Source organism: Denticeps clupeoides, chromosome 17 (genome assembly GCF_900700375.1).
Source record: "Denticeps clupeoides chromosome 17, fDenClu1.1, whole genome shotgun sequence".
NCBI classification, from domain to species: domain Eukaryota; kingdom Metazoa; phylum Chordata; class Actinopteri; order Clupeiformes; family Denticipitidae; genus Denticeps; species Denticeps clupeoides.
The window spans coordinates 10,003,209-10,014,911 of record NC_041723.1 but is presented as its reverse complement, the minus strand read 5'-3'; the positions used below and the strand labels follow the sequence as shown (position 1 = coordinate 10,014,911).

At 40.5% G+C, this 11,703-nt stretch overlaps 3 protein-coding genes across 4 annotated transcripts; 1 reads left to right on the top strand and 2 right to left on the bottom strand.

Annotated features, from left to right (window-relative positions):
* Positions 1–3,117: 3,117 nt before the first annotated feature.
* Positions 3,118–5,337, top strand: fgl2b (fibrinogen-like 2b). Its single transcript, XM_028958983.1, has 2 exons — positions 3,118–3,851; positions 4,496–5,337. Exons 1-2 carry the CDS (start codon positions 3,419–3,421, stop codon positions 5,188–5,190), a joined length of 1,128 nt encoding a protein of 375 aa, XP_028814816.1. The 5' UTR covers positions 3,118–3,418; the 3' UTR covers positions 5,191–5,337.
* Positions 5,338–7,433: 2,096 nt separating this feature from the next.
* On the bottom strand, positions 7,434–8,703 carry tmem60 (transmembrane protein 60). The gene is made up of 2 exons (XM_028958822.1): positions 8,564–8,703; positions 7,434–8,179 (listed from the first exon to the last, which is right to left on the bottom strand). The coding sequence occupies exon 2, from the start codon at positions 8,129–8,131 to the stop codon at positions 7,733–7,735; it is 399 nt and encodes a 132-aa protein (XP_028814655.1). The 5' UTR covers positions 8,132–8,179; positions 8,564–8,703; the 3' UTR covers positions 7,434–7,732.
* Positions 8,704–8,979: 276 nt separating this feature from the next.
* On the bottom strand, positions 8,980–11,565 carry immp2l (inner mitochondrial membrane peptidase subunit 2). Of its 2 annotated transcripts, XM_028958641.1 has the most exons (6): positions 11,341–11,565; positions 10,382–10,521; positions 10,195–10,298; positions 9,898–9,963; positions 9,505–9,607; positions 8,980–9,381 (listed from the first exon to the last, which is right to left on the bottom strand). In XM_028958641.1, the coding sequence occupies exons 2-6, from the start codon at positions 10,514–10,516 to the stop codon at positions 9,238–9,240; spliced, it is 552 nt and encodes a 183-aa protein (XP_028814474.1). In that variant the 5' UTR covers positions 10,517–10,521; positions 11,341–11,565; the 3' UTR covers positions 8,980–9,237. The 2 variants fall into 2 exon arrangements, with proteins under 2 accessions (XP_028814474.1, XP_028814473.1); XM_028958640.1 differs by having other exon boundaries at positions 10,382–11,563.
* Positions 11,566–11,703: the final 138 nt, after the last annotated feature.

Genomic DNA, 11,703 nt, shown 5'->3' with positions numbered 1-11,703 from the left:
ACCTAGCAGAAATAGATGTGACCATGTACGGTCACTGTACTGAGTGATTATTATTCACAAGACTCCGGCTTTGTGTTTACCATGTTTATATCATGTAACCTTTTAAATGGTCTGGGAACACTTCAGTAAAACAAAGCACTGCTCTAAGACATGGCAAAGAGGTCTGTGAACGCCCCTGAAAGCTTTTTTTGTCCATTTGAAAACATTTGGCCTGGTGTTTTGGTGTTTTTGGTCAATCTTAATGCAAAATGGCCCACAAACTATCTGTATTGAACCACAAATCACATACATTTTTCAGTAGTTTAAGCCTGGTGTAAGATAAGCACATAACACCACGTTGATAATTGATTCCATACTGATCAAATAAATTATTCCTGTATAGCATTCCTGGCAGTAAACCAAGGTTCTTGCCTGGCCTGGTTGCTTTGCTGCAACTGGTTAGAATTATAAAGAGAGAGAGATAGAGAGAGAGAGAGATTGACACATATCTTTAGGATAACATCTTGCATTCAGCGAACAGAATGTAAACGTTTGGCAAAGTCCTGACAATGCAATTCAGATGTGAGTGCTGCTTTAATGACGGGAAGCTGGAACGCCATCCTCCGACTGTTATACACGTGCACACACAGATACAGAAATATCTGTCTGGTATAATATGTGCTGATGGAGCAAAGAGAATAAATAGAATGTAATTTTTACAAATATTATTTTTAATAATGACAACAACAGAAGTAATATTAGTAATATACATTTTTGCAGGAAAAATATTCTATTCTATTTAGTCTTTGATCTCAAATTACTGCATTTAATATCTAATATCAACATTAGCATATAATTACAATAATAGATTTCAGTCAAAATAAAACATACTTTTGTCTCTAATCAGCGCAGAATTCTATTGCGTTCACGGAACTCAGCAGCTTCTACAATGGGAGGTGGTCCTCTGGCCTCTCCCTTTCTCCCTCTTTCCCTCTCTTAAACGCTCCCACTTCCATTCTCGCAGCTGAAACATTTGGACACCATGAAGCTAGCTGTGCTGTACGTGTGGGGGAGCCTATTAACACTGACCAGCTCAAAGCTCTATCCTGGCAGCAACCAAGAAGCTCCTCAGTATGTAAAACTAATGCCTGCGGGACCATGTGAGGACGAGGACTTATGCCCCTACCACATCACCCTGCCCACCCTCTCCATTCAGCTGCCAAAAGACTTCAGGGATCTGGACAGCATGGCTCGAGAGCTCGAGACCTTGAGGAAGACAGTGGATCAGCTAAGGAGCTGCTGCATAAGGAACGGACAAAAGATGGAGACATGGGACAGAGGAGGAGAAGATGAACAAAATATCATAATCAGCAGCAGAGACGGGAAAATCAATGTGCTGACTGGTGCTTCTGAGGTGCCCGCTACTGAGGATCATCTGGGAGGAACAAAGCAGCCACCAGGTGAGAGGGTGGAGACAAATAATCAAACAGCTAATTCAAGCTTACCAACCACACGTAGATGGATGGAGAATGACAAGGTGAAGGGTCAGACTCTCATTGGTGTGGAAGAAAGAATGGGAAACACAAGAGGAGCAAAGGAATTAAAGCCCCACACCCAGTCAAAGATGGTGGATGTCCTAGGACAACAGCCCTTTAGTGTGAAAGGGGAGAGTAGGAGCATCCCACGGGGGAATCGGAGGACCCCTGTGCAGGTGGCTATTTCCAGCGGAATAAAAAAAACAGTTACAACTCCAACAAACAGGAGAAAAGTCCCACTGAGGCCACCACATCAAGATGAGTTAAAACCAAAGGAGCTGAATCCGGTCACCATCACTAGGACAGCAGACACTGCTGGAATTGTGAATAAGAAGCCACAGGAGAATATTGAGGATGCAACAATACATGGTGAGGTTTATTCCATGCCCAGAAGGTCAGCACCAAAGAACATCACTGGAGTTGGACATGATTTGCTTAAAAGGATGAGTGAAGATGCCAACAAAGCATCTGCTCCAAATGGAGTCCAAAGAATTGGAGGTGATAGTGGGGCGGGGTTGGGCTCTGTGGATGTAGATGTTGGAACATTCGGTGGAGATAAAAGACACCCTCATGAGGACAACAATGAGGACTCATCTGCTTCAAAGACACACAACCCAATCATAAAGAAAGGGATTGAAAACCCTGGAGAACACAAGGAATCAGCACCACACAGTGCGGACGAGAGGGTCAGCAAGAATTTGCCACCCCCTACAATAGGCAGGACTGAAGATGAGAGGAGGGACCCAAGCCTTCAAAACAGAAAGATCCATGGTACCAGTGTTATGGCCCCACCTACCAACCATGAGCCTGAAAACACTAAAGGAGGAAATCAATCAAACGCACTTACTCTTGACGTCCAAAATGTGGACAGCTTGGTGTCACCTAATTCATTTAGTGCAGATAAAAATCCTGGCCAGAAATTACAAGCACGTTTAATGGACAGTGCTAAAAACATTACCGGGACACAGATGCTAAAACCAATTATTGAAGAAAAGGTCGAACACTTCAGCAAGGACAGAGGCTCAAACCCATTGGGCATAGAGAAGAATCAAGAAATGAGAGAAGAAAAATCAGATAAAACAATAAGCCGGATTGTGAATCAGCTTGATGAAGGAACGGCTACTGGTATACAAAACCCTCACCTGTTGACTGTGGCCAGGATTGGCCAGGAAGATTCACAAAACGTTCAAAAGGACAGGGACAGCGACATCAGGACAACCCAAAGGCCAAACATGCGTTCTGAGGACAACACTGAGCAAGTCCCGGGGCTGACAGCACTAAATCCTCAAAATGCTGACAGGAGAGCAGCAAGACAAAACACTAAAATCCAGGACCCAGACCTGCCCTTTGCAAAGATGAGCAGTGAAAACTTGGAAAATAAACTCTTGTCTGCCTTGGAAGATACAACGAACAGCACAGTAAGACGAAAAGAGTCTCCATTTACTGTGGAGCATTTACTGGATTTGAACCCACTTGAAGACAAGAGCAGAAGTGAGTTAATGACGTACAATGTGCCTAAAGTGGATGAGGCCATTGAGAAGTCACAAACCGAAGAAAAGGATGAAAATGAAGACATTAGTGGAACCGATGAAGTGGGAAGTGTAAATAGGGTGGTGGACAGTGACAGTAGCCCAAAGGCTGTAAGACTGCTTGAAGTGAACACACAACTCACCCCAACTGTAAGCATTAGCAACTTGAAAGTATCGAGGCCACTGCCCGGGGAAAAGCCAGAAATCACAGGTAGAGTAAAATTAACTCCAGTATTTACGAACAATGAATCTGTCACAGAGCCAGTTAAACGGCCTCTGACACGTTCAAGAGGAAGAGATGTTGTGGGCAGGCCGGCAAATCAACGGAAAAAAGAAAAGCCAAATCAAGGTGTAGTGGAAAACAGGAGCTTGAGCATGTCACACCTCCTTTCTGGGGACAAACCAGGAAATAGTAGTGGAGTGGAGGAGTTGGAAACAAGTTGGAACCAAGATGGATCCTTTCCAGTTAACCGAAACAAAAACAACAGTCATGTGACTAATCTGAAAACAACGCCTGGAGGGGCAAGTAAAGAACCGGTGGAATTAAAGCGGTCAAACCCGCTGAAAGTGACAAGGCCAGGGGGCACCATCAATGAGGAGAGGCCACCAAACAGGACGACAGTGAACAGGCTCAAACAACTCGCAGAGAACAACGCCATGAATGCTAATGGGGTCACGTTAAATCCCCACATGGTGGAAAGAGCTCAGGACAACCATGCAGTAAAGAACAGCGGCTGTAACTCAGGCCAGTGTGAATCAGAGACAACGCAGCAGCCTAAGCGCAACACGAGGGTGCGTGCTGACATTGGTAGGTCTTTACATCTCTTTTAGTATTCACTAATATACCATTCAAAGGTTCAGTCAATTGAATTAATTCACAATGTTACTCAACATTCTGACTGCAACATGAAAGTAATAATGATTATTATTGTGCAGTTCCTATAAGTTCATACGAAATCTCTCACAGTAGAATCACATTACTCAAATTTATGAAACACATGGTATTACACAGATGGGACTTAAAACAGCAAGCATTTTGATAGATGGTCACCATGTGAGAGATCAGTGCTACGCCAATTCTACCCTTTATCTTAACCATGAAAAAAAAACAACAGTAAGCCAAAGCATTTTCAAAATGAACATCAAACGCTTTCTGACACTGGATATGTAACAGTCTCATCATCTGAAGAGCACATGTTATAGCTTCACAGCCATAACATGAAGCAGATTCACATGAAGCAGATTCACAGATATGTGAATGAGTTTGTGTGTGTGGGGGTTGTTCCTAGATTAATGGTTTTGACCTCACTTATAGACAACATTTCACCTCTCTCTATATACTGTATATCTAGAGCTATGAGTACATCATATTCAAATATATATTACATTTAAAAATATGCATTCCAAACTACTTATTAAAAAAAGTATGTTCAATTGTGTGACATTCCACAGCACAAGACTGCTCTGATTATACCTTTGGAAAACCAAAGAGGAGTGGCATCTTCAAGGTGAGGCCAGACCTTAGGAATAGCCCTTTCCTCGTGTTCTGTGACATGGATTCCTATGGCGGAGGCTGGACTTTGCTCCAGCATCGCTATGATGGGAGCATCAGCTTCAACCGTTCATGGAATGACTACAAAATGGGTTTTGGTCATCTGAAGGGTGAATTTTGGCTGGGAAATGACAAGATCCACCTGCTTACTAAGACTGAAGACATGCTCCTGCGTATCGAGCTGGAGGATATTGACGGGTTGAAGGCACACGCAACATACGAACATTTTTTTGTTGCTAGCGAGCAACAGCTCTACCGCTTATCTGTAGGAACCTACTTTGGCACAGCAGGTAACGCTATGTCCTTCAGTGACAAGTTCAACCATGACCAGAAGTACTTCAGCACACCAGACCGTGACAATGACATGTATGCTTCTGGGAACTGCGGGGATTATTACAGCTCTGGCTGGTGGTTTGACTCATGCATGGCAGCAAATCTCAATGGAAAATACTACAAGACACAGTATAAAGGTGTGCGCAATGGTATCTTTTGGGGTACATGGCCCAACATATCTTGGGAGTACTACCCTACCAATTACAGACAAGCATTTAAGACTGTCAAAATGATGATCAGACCCAAAGACTACACACTGTGAGCTTTCTTCAAAATCATAAAGTTTTTTTTTTACATAACTCGCATCTCGTTTTGTATAAAATGCTATACGTTTATTCATTTGTAGGGTTTTACGTGCTCTGGTCGGGAAGACATTTCCATTTTATACAGACTAGTGGAAGTATTTTTGGGATCTAATTTATTTCTCACCCAATTCACATTCAGTTTCAGCTCATTTTATACAAGCTACAGTCACTGCAAAACATTTAGCCGCACACTCTGTTAAGTAATTCATTACGGATTAATAATCTCTTACTATAGAGGCAAAGGGCAGACATATTGTATGATTCAATTTCTTACAGTCAGAAGATACATAGGGGTACTTCACAGACAAATCTGTTAATAATTGTTAAATTGCTTTCATTATATACTTTCATTATATATGTTACTGCGAACAACCATTATCCCATATACAGGGTTTCTGCAGGTCTAAGGAAGAACAATTTAGGACTTTTTAAAAACCTTTTTAAGGCCACTTCCATCAAATTTAAGACCCTTCATTGGGGCCGTCAACTTTTTTTTTTCTCAGCAGAAACTGTGGGGGCCAGATGCTTTTACAAAACACAGTATTAATTGTATTTTATTTTAAGAAATATATTATTATTTGATATGTCATTTTTTCTTCCAAGACTCATATTCAGACTCACATTACATGTACTGCAGCAAACTACTAGGGAGCAACTGCGATATTTTTGGTTTCTTATTTCAGTATTGCACGATTCAGGAAAAAAAGTCATATTGTGATTACTGAAATCAATATTGCAATATGTGATATGATAAATAGCACTTGCTTGCCTATAAAAAAAAACCTTTAAAATTAAGAACTACTAAATCCCTACACCACTGCAAAGGTTATTTTCCCAATACAGCAGCTTCATAAAACAAATAAAAAACAAATTAAAATTGTTTTTTTCTTTTTTTAAAAACAGGTACATTTTAACAAAGATGTACTACATTTAGTAGTATATAGAAAATGCTGGATATAAATGGTATATCTTAGATTTTGGTGATGATACAAATTTGTCGTGCTGCCTCCTGCCATCGCCAGACTCCATATCAAACTGTCATGATGATGTTACATGTGGCTTTTACGGAGTTATAGTTGTGCCACATTCCAGCTAACGTAACATGAAATTCTGTGTACAGAAAATGTCATTTGAGCCAACAAAAATCTTTTCTGTGCATTGTATTTTTTCTCTCGCATATAAATGCTGCTTTTGCCACAAATCCAATCAACTTAACAGATATTTGTTTATTATAGAAGCATTATACTTGAGCAAGTTACTATTTACTGATTGAAAAATATAATGTAAGGGTAATGGAGGGTCTTACTTACATTTGGTGATATACATTCTAACCATCTATAGTTAATGAAGCCAAATTCAAGATAAATAGGTTTGTATTGTTGCTATATTTAAATTATAGACAATGGAACTGCTGAGGACATTTGTTCTTTTGGTGAAATGGAATAGTATACATTGTAATTGCTCCTATATTTAAAAGTCTTAAAACAAAAAGTCTTAAAAGAAATTAACACATCAGTTGCACATCATGAATCTGCACACTAACATGAAGACAAAACACAACTTAATACTCATAACACTCACAAAATATAATAAAGTTGAGTTGCCATGGTCATTTGATGTAGAAGGGATGAAGTGCTCACATTGTTTTATAAATACAGTGGTCGTTCTTTCCTTTTCAATCTCATTGTAATCTCAGAAAAGTTTTAATTCATTCATGTACATGGTCAAATGAATGAACACAAATGCATAACAAAATGACAATAAAAAGAAAAATGTAAATAAACCTTACACGCACACTATAAATTGAAAGAAGCAAAGGTGTTTTACATTTACAGCATTTATCAGACACCCTTATCTAGAGCGACTTACAATCAGTAGTTACAGGGACAGTCCCCCTGTAGCAACTTAGGGTTAAGTGTCTTGCTCAGGGACACAATGGTAGCGGGACTTGAACCTGGGTCTTCTGGTTCATAGACGAGTGTGTTACCCCTAGGCTACTACCACCCCTTTTAAAGACCTGAAAAACATTTTATATATAAATTATACACACACACAGCCTAAGTTTTTCACATCTTTCATTCCATTGAGAGTGAAGAGTTTATAGGAAATAATGTCTGAACATGTTTGGAGAGAAGCAGAATAAAGCCTTGAAGCTAATTTGACAATAGTGCCATCTCATGGATCAAATAACAAGCATATACAAAGACATCCATTTATTTATTTCAAGATTTTAGTCAGAGAGAAAAAGTAATACACTATTCCCATATGCAATATGGATAGAAGTATTCATGAGGACACTAAACATAGATTTCACTGGACACTGGAAAACAAACGACAATGACACATGTACCTGTAGGGTATACAGATTTACACTGAGCACACTGTACAAAGCACACCGGCGGTGTATTTTTTTTTACTTCCCCTTACATATCGGGGCTTACAAATAACAGAGAGATGGGACCTGTTGCCCAGAGCACAGTACAGGGTCCAGCAGACCACCTACTCTCTTCTGCCACGAAACACACTGATGCCAAGTTCCACCATGGCCCCGGTCAGCAGTGTCCAAAGAGGAATGCAGACGAAGCTAAAACTCATCTTGGCCAGGTCTTCCAACCTGGCACAGAGGGTTGAACAAAAGGCTAACTTCAGCAGCAGGGCCATCACGTACCACAGCCTTTTCTTCAAATTCTGCTCCCCATTGCGTGGATCGTGGCCAGGCTTGCAACGTCCGGCCATCTTAACACAGAGCATCAGCAGGAGAATGGTGTCGAAGGTCCAGACCGGGAGGAAGACGAGGAACCAGTTCCAATCAATCTTCCCATCCAGCTTAAGCACCAGCATGACCAGGAAGACCAGGCTGAAGACCCAGATGAGGAACACCCTCTGTGCCAGGGACATCTTCGGGTAAGGCGAGCTGGTCCAGGCAGCAGGGCTTTAAAACCTCACCTGAATTCAACAAAGCAGGGCAAACTTTGATGAAAGAAACCCCTGAGAGCAATATATGCGTGTTGATGCACTGACTTTACACAAACTAGACACACAAAACTACAACAGCTAACGTTAAAAGATGCAGCTATCGGATAGCTTTAGGATTTTACTGATCAAACCCAAACAAATTAGTATTCGGAGCCTGTTCACAAAACACTCCACAATTTTATAGTTTTATTTTGCGTCTGTATTACAGAACACAAATGCAAACTAAAAATTGCACCACAAGTTAACTTTTCAAAGTCGGTGGCTACAGAGCCAACTAGCCGAATAAAGGTTTGGCCGCAAAACCAACTCGTCATTAGCTAGCTTTAAGCTTAGAAACTTTTCAGCAACGCCAACCTGTATCTCTCTCTCCCAGCCAAGCGGTGTAACGGAGAAGAATTCGCGCTGGCCATGTCTTTCCGCGACGAATAAATGAAACGCGTAATGACCGATCGGCTTCACGAACCGGCTGCCCGGCGGCCGCCGTGGAGTTCGCGTTCTCAAATCTCGCGAGACGAGACGAGAACGACCACGCAACAAACTAAAAGCAAGCACAAAATACGTCTGATATTCATAAAATCCCACCTTTTCAAACGTATGCAGTCACCATAAAACGCGTTTATGTATTGGCACTCCAACGTTGAAAGTTTTTCCTTCTTTTAGCAGATAAATGTTGAAAACACATTTCACAACAAGTTACACGGTGGTGATAACGTCATATTTTATGGGCACGTGTTTGTGTTTACATTTCTATTGTTCATTTTACGAATACAAGCAATTAAATCATTTTATTGGTATTTACCAATTTGGCCACAGAAAAGTATGGAAGCAATGAACACAACAATATTTTTGGTTTATCGGCATTGGATATTTTAGCTACTGCTAAAATAAAGATATATATTTTATTGCTTGAGAACTTACTTAAAATGTTCAATGTTTACACACAACAAAGTACAAAACCTGTAAACAACAAACGTGTAAATTTTCCAAGGATCTTCTTATCATCTTAAACATAATCAACGACATCCATTTTAACAATTCTTGTCATTTGTGGACTCGTGGCTACCATTAAGCAGGGGTTTTCTGTCTGCTGGTACTTCTGGTTGCATTCTTTTCCACCGGTGGGGTGGCCAGATGATGTGAGATGCCCGACCATGAATAAGTCCAAGCGACACCTGTTAGATGAAGAGGTGGTGTTTCAAAAACTGCTGCAATACTACGATAAGAGCATGAATCACTGCAAAGATGGCAAACTGTGTTAATGACAGGTTTTAATGCTTCTTTTAGAAATGCCTTACTGGTCCAAATGTGTTGCTGTCAAAACTGTGGCCATGATGGTCCCCCTCGATCCACAAGTGTCCATCTGGCACTCTCATATAACGATTTTTATATCCTAGCGTCCTAAAAAGAAAAAAGTAAAACCATTGCAAGCTTAAACCTACTAACAGGTGAAGAGAATAACACTGGTTATCTTTTTACGATGGAACCTATCCATATTCCCATAACTTACATTATTTAAAAATTGTTAAAAGAGTCGCTTAAGAAGCATGAGCTCACAGATTCCCAATTCTCCAAACCTATGCAAATAAGAGCCTTTTGGCTGGAAAAAGGTTCATTTTTTATTGCGAATGAAGGATGTATGCGCCTTGATTCAAAACGATTAAATAATTTGAAATCCCAGTTTTACATACTTGATGTAGTCTCCCTCAAGGGCAATGACCCGCTTGATAATTTTCTGCTGGGGATTCTTGGGGGACCTCAAAGAAATAATAATTATAAAAAAAAAACATGTTTATTGTGACCAGTACAAACACATTAGCCAAACATTACACTCATTGTTGATTTTCATTTGTGTTGCCACCTTGTCCTTAGTCTGTACCTTAACAAAACTGTACCATGGTTATTCAATAATAACAAGTGTGTCTTTAATCCCACATACAGCATATTTCAGTAAAACAACAAAAGTGTGAAAATAAAGCGTTACTTACAAGAGGGACACAATATCTCCACGGTGTACTTTGTAGTTTCTTACACTCCAACGGTTCAAAAGTACAATATCAGGAGAAGATGCACCCTCTGGATTCAAGGAGGGCTAAATAGGGGGGGGGGAGATCCTCTCTAAATACTCAGTGTCTAGACAGCATTATTTTATGAAAGCTCAGTACATTCCCTCACCTGCATTGAGGCTCCTTCCACACGTGCCACATAGGCTAGACGATCCAAAACTGTGACAGTCACAGGCACAGCCACAAAAAATCCACTCACAAAGGCCTTAAAGTACTTACGGCCAAATGTCGCTTGTGGGCCCATTTCCTCTAGCATGAAAGTACACATTACTGATCAGTCTTCAAATATTAATCAAGACTGCAAATAGATTTGTTCTGAATGTAATACATAAATAATACTACAACAAATTCTAACTATTGCACAATCTATGGTCAATATACTTTGATACCATTAGAACAATACATAAGTTCACGCAACTGAAAAATACTTGTAATTAGCTAATTAATGTACTTTTAATATGTAATAACGTCTAATGTTTTAAACTGAACATTGCAGAAATTCTCATTTGACGAATCTGTCGTCAGCATACACCACGACGGAGTAAATGCATTTACGCTCAACCTCTACTACAACATTTCGCTGATTCGCTACGCCGATACGACAGGTGATGTGTAAAACAAAAACGACAAGTTGCTTATAAAATCACACAGTGTAGTAAGTTTGAATTGGTTAAAATTATAACGGATTACTACGTTAAGACAGATTTAATTTAACCTCAAAACAAAAAAAAAAGATATTGCCGTAGCCCTAGCTAATATTCCTGACGAACATTTGTTAGTCAAGCACTTATGATTTTTTTATCTTGACCAACTCTTATAATATACGACGCAGTCCTCTTTCTGTTACGTGTTGTTTTGAGCACGCCCTTTCCGCAGGCTACCAGAGTAATGTACTATAATACACCGGCTACATCGATAGCTTCAGATAGCCTAAATGAAAGTCATGCGCGTAGCCTTGGTTGCACATTTAAACAGCAGGTCTTCAGAATGCTCTCCTTCCACGTGGCCGGGTGACGATTATTAGTTGCGGGTTTAGTCAGCGCGTCTCTCCACTGCCAGGTCACTTACCTAGTGGGGTCTCAGCGTGGTCGGTCACGTCCTGTCAGAGAAGAGTTTCCACCGGGTCCTAAAGTCCGACCGACCGGTTGTGTAGAGCCGAGTGTTACTGGCTGTCGAAATCGCGAGAAAACGAGGGCAGTAATCTTGAGAAGGCAGAATTTGTTTTCTCGTGTTTGGAATCGCGATTGTTTTGTGTGAGATTTTCGACGCTGCAGGAGGTGAAACACCCTTAGCCGTCCTCTCAACGGACGGACAGGAATAGGAAATCATAACATTCTGATTACCGCAATTTCTAAATGCGAGAAAACGTGTGTTGAGATAAAAAATCATGCTAACAAGACAAAGGCATACAAAATATAAAAACAACTACCA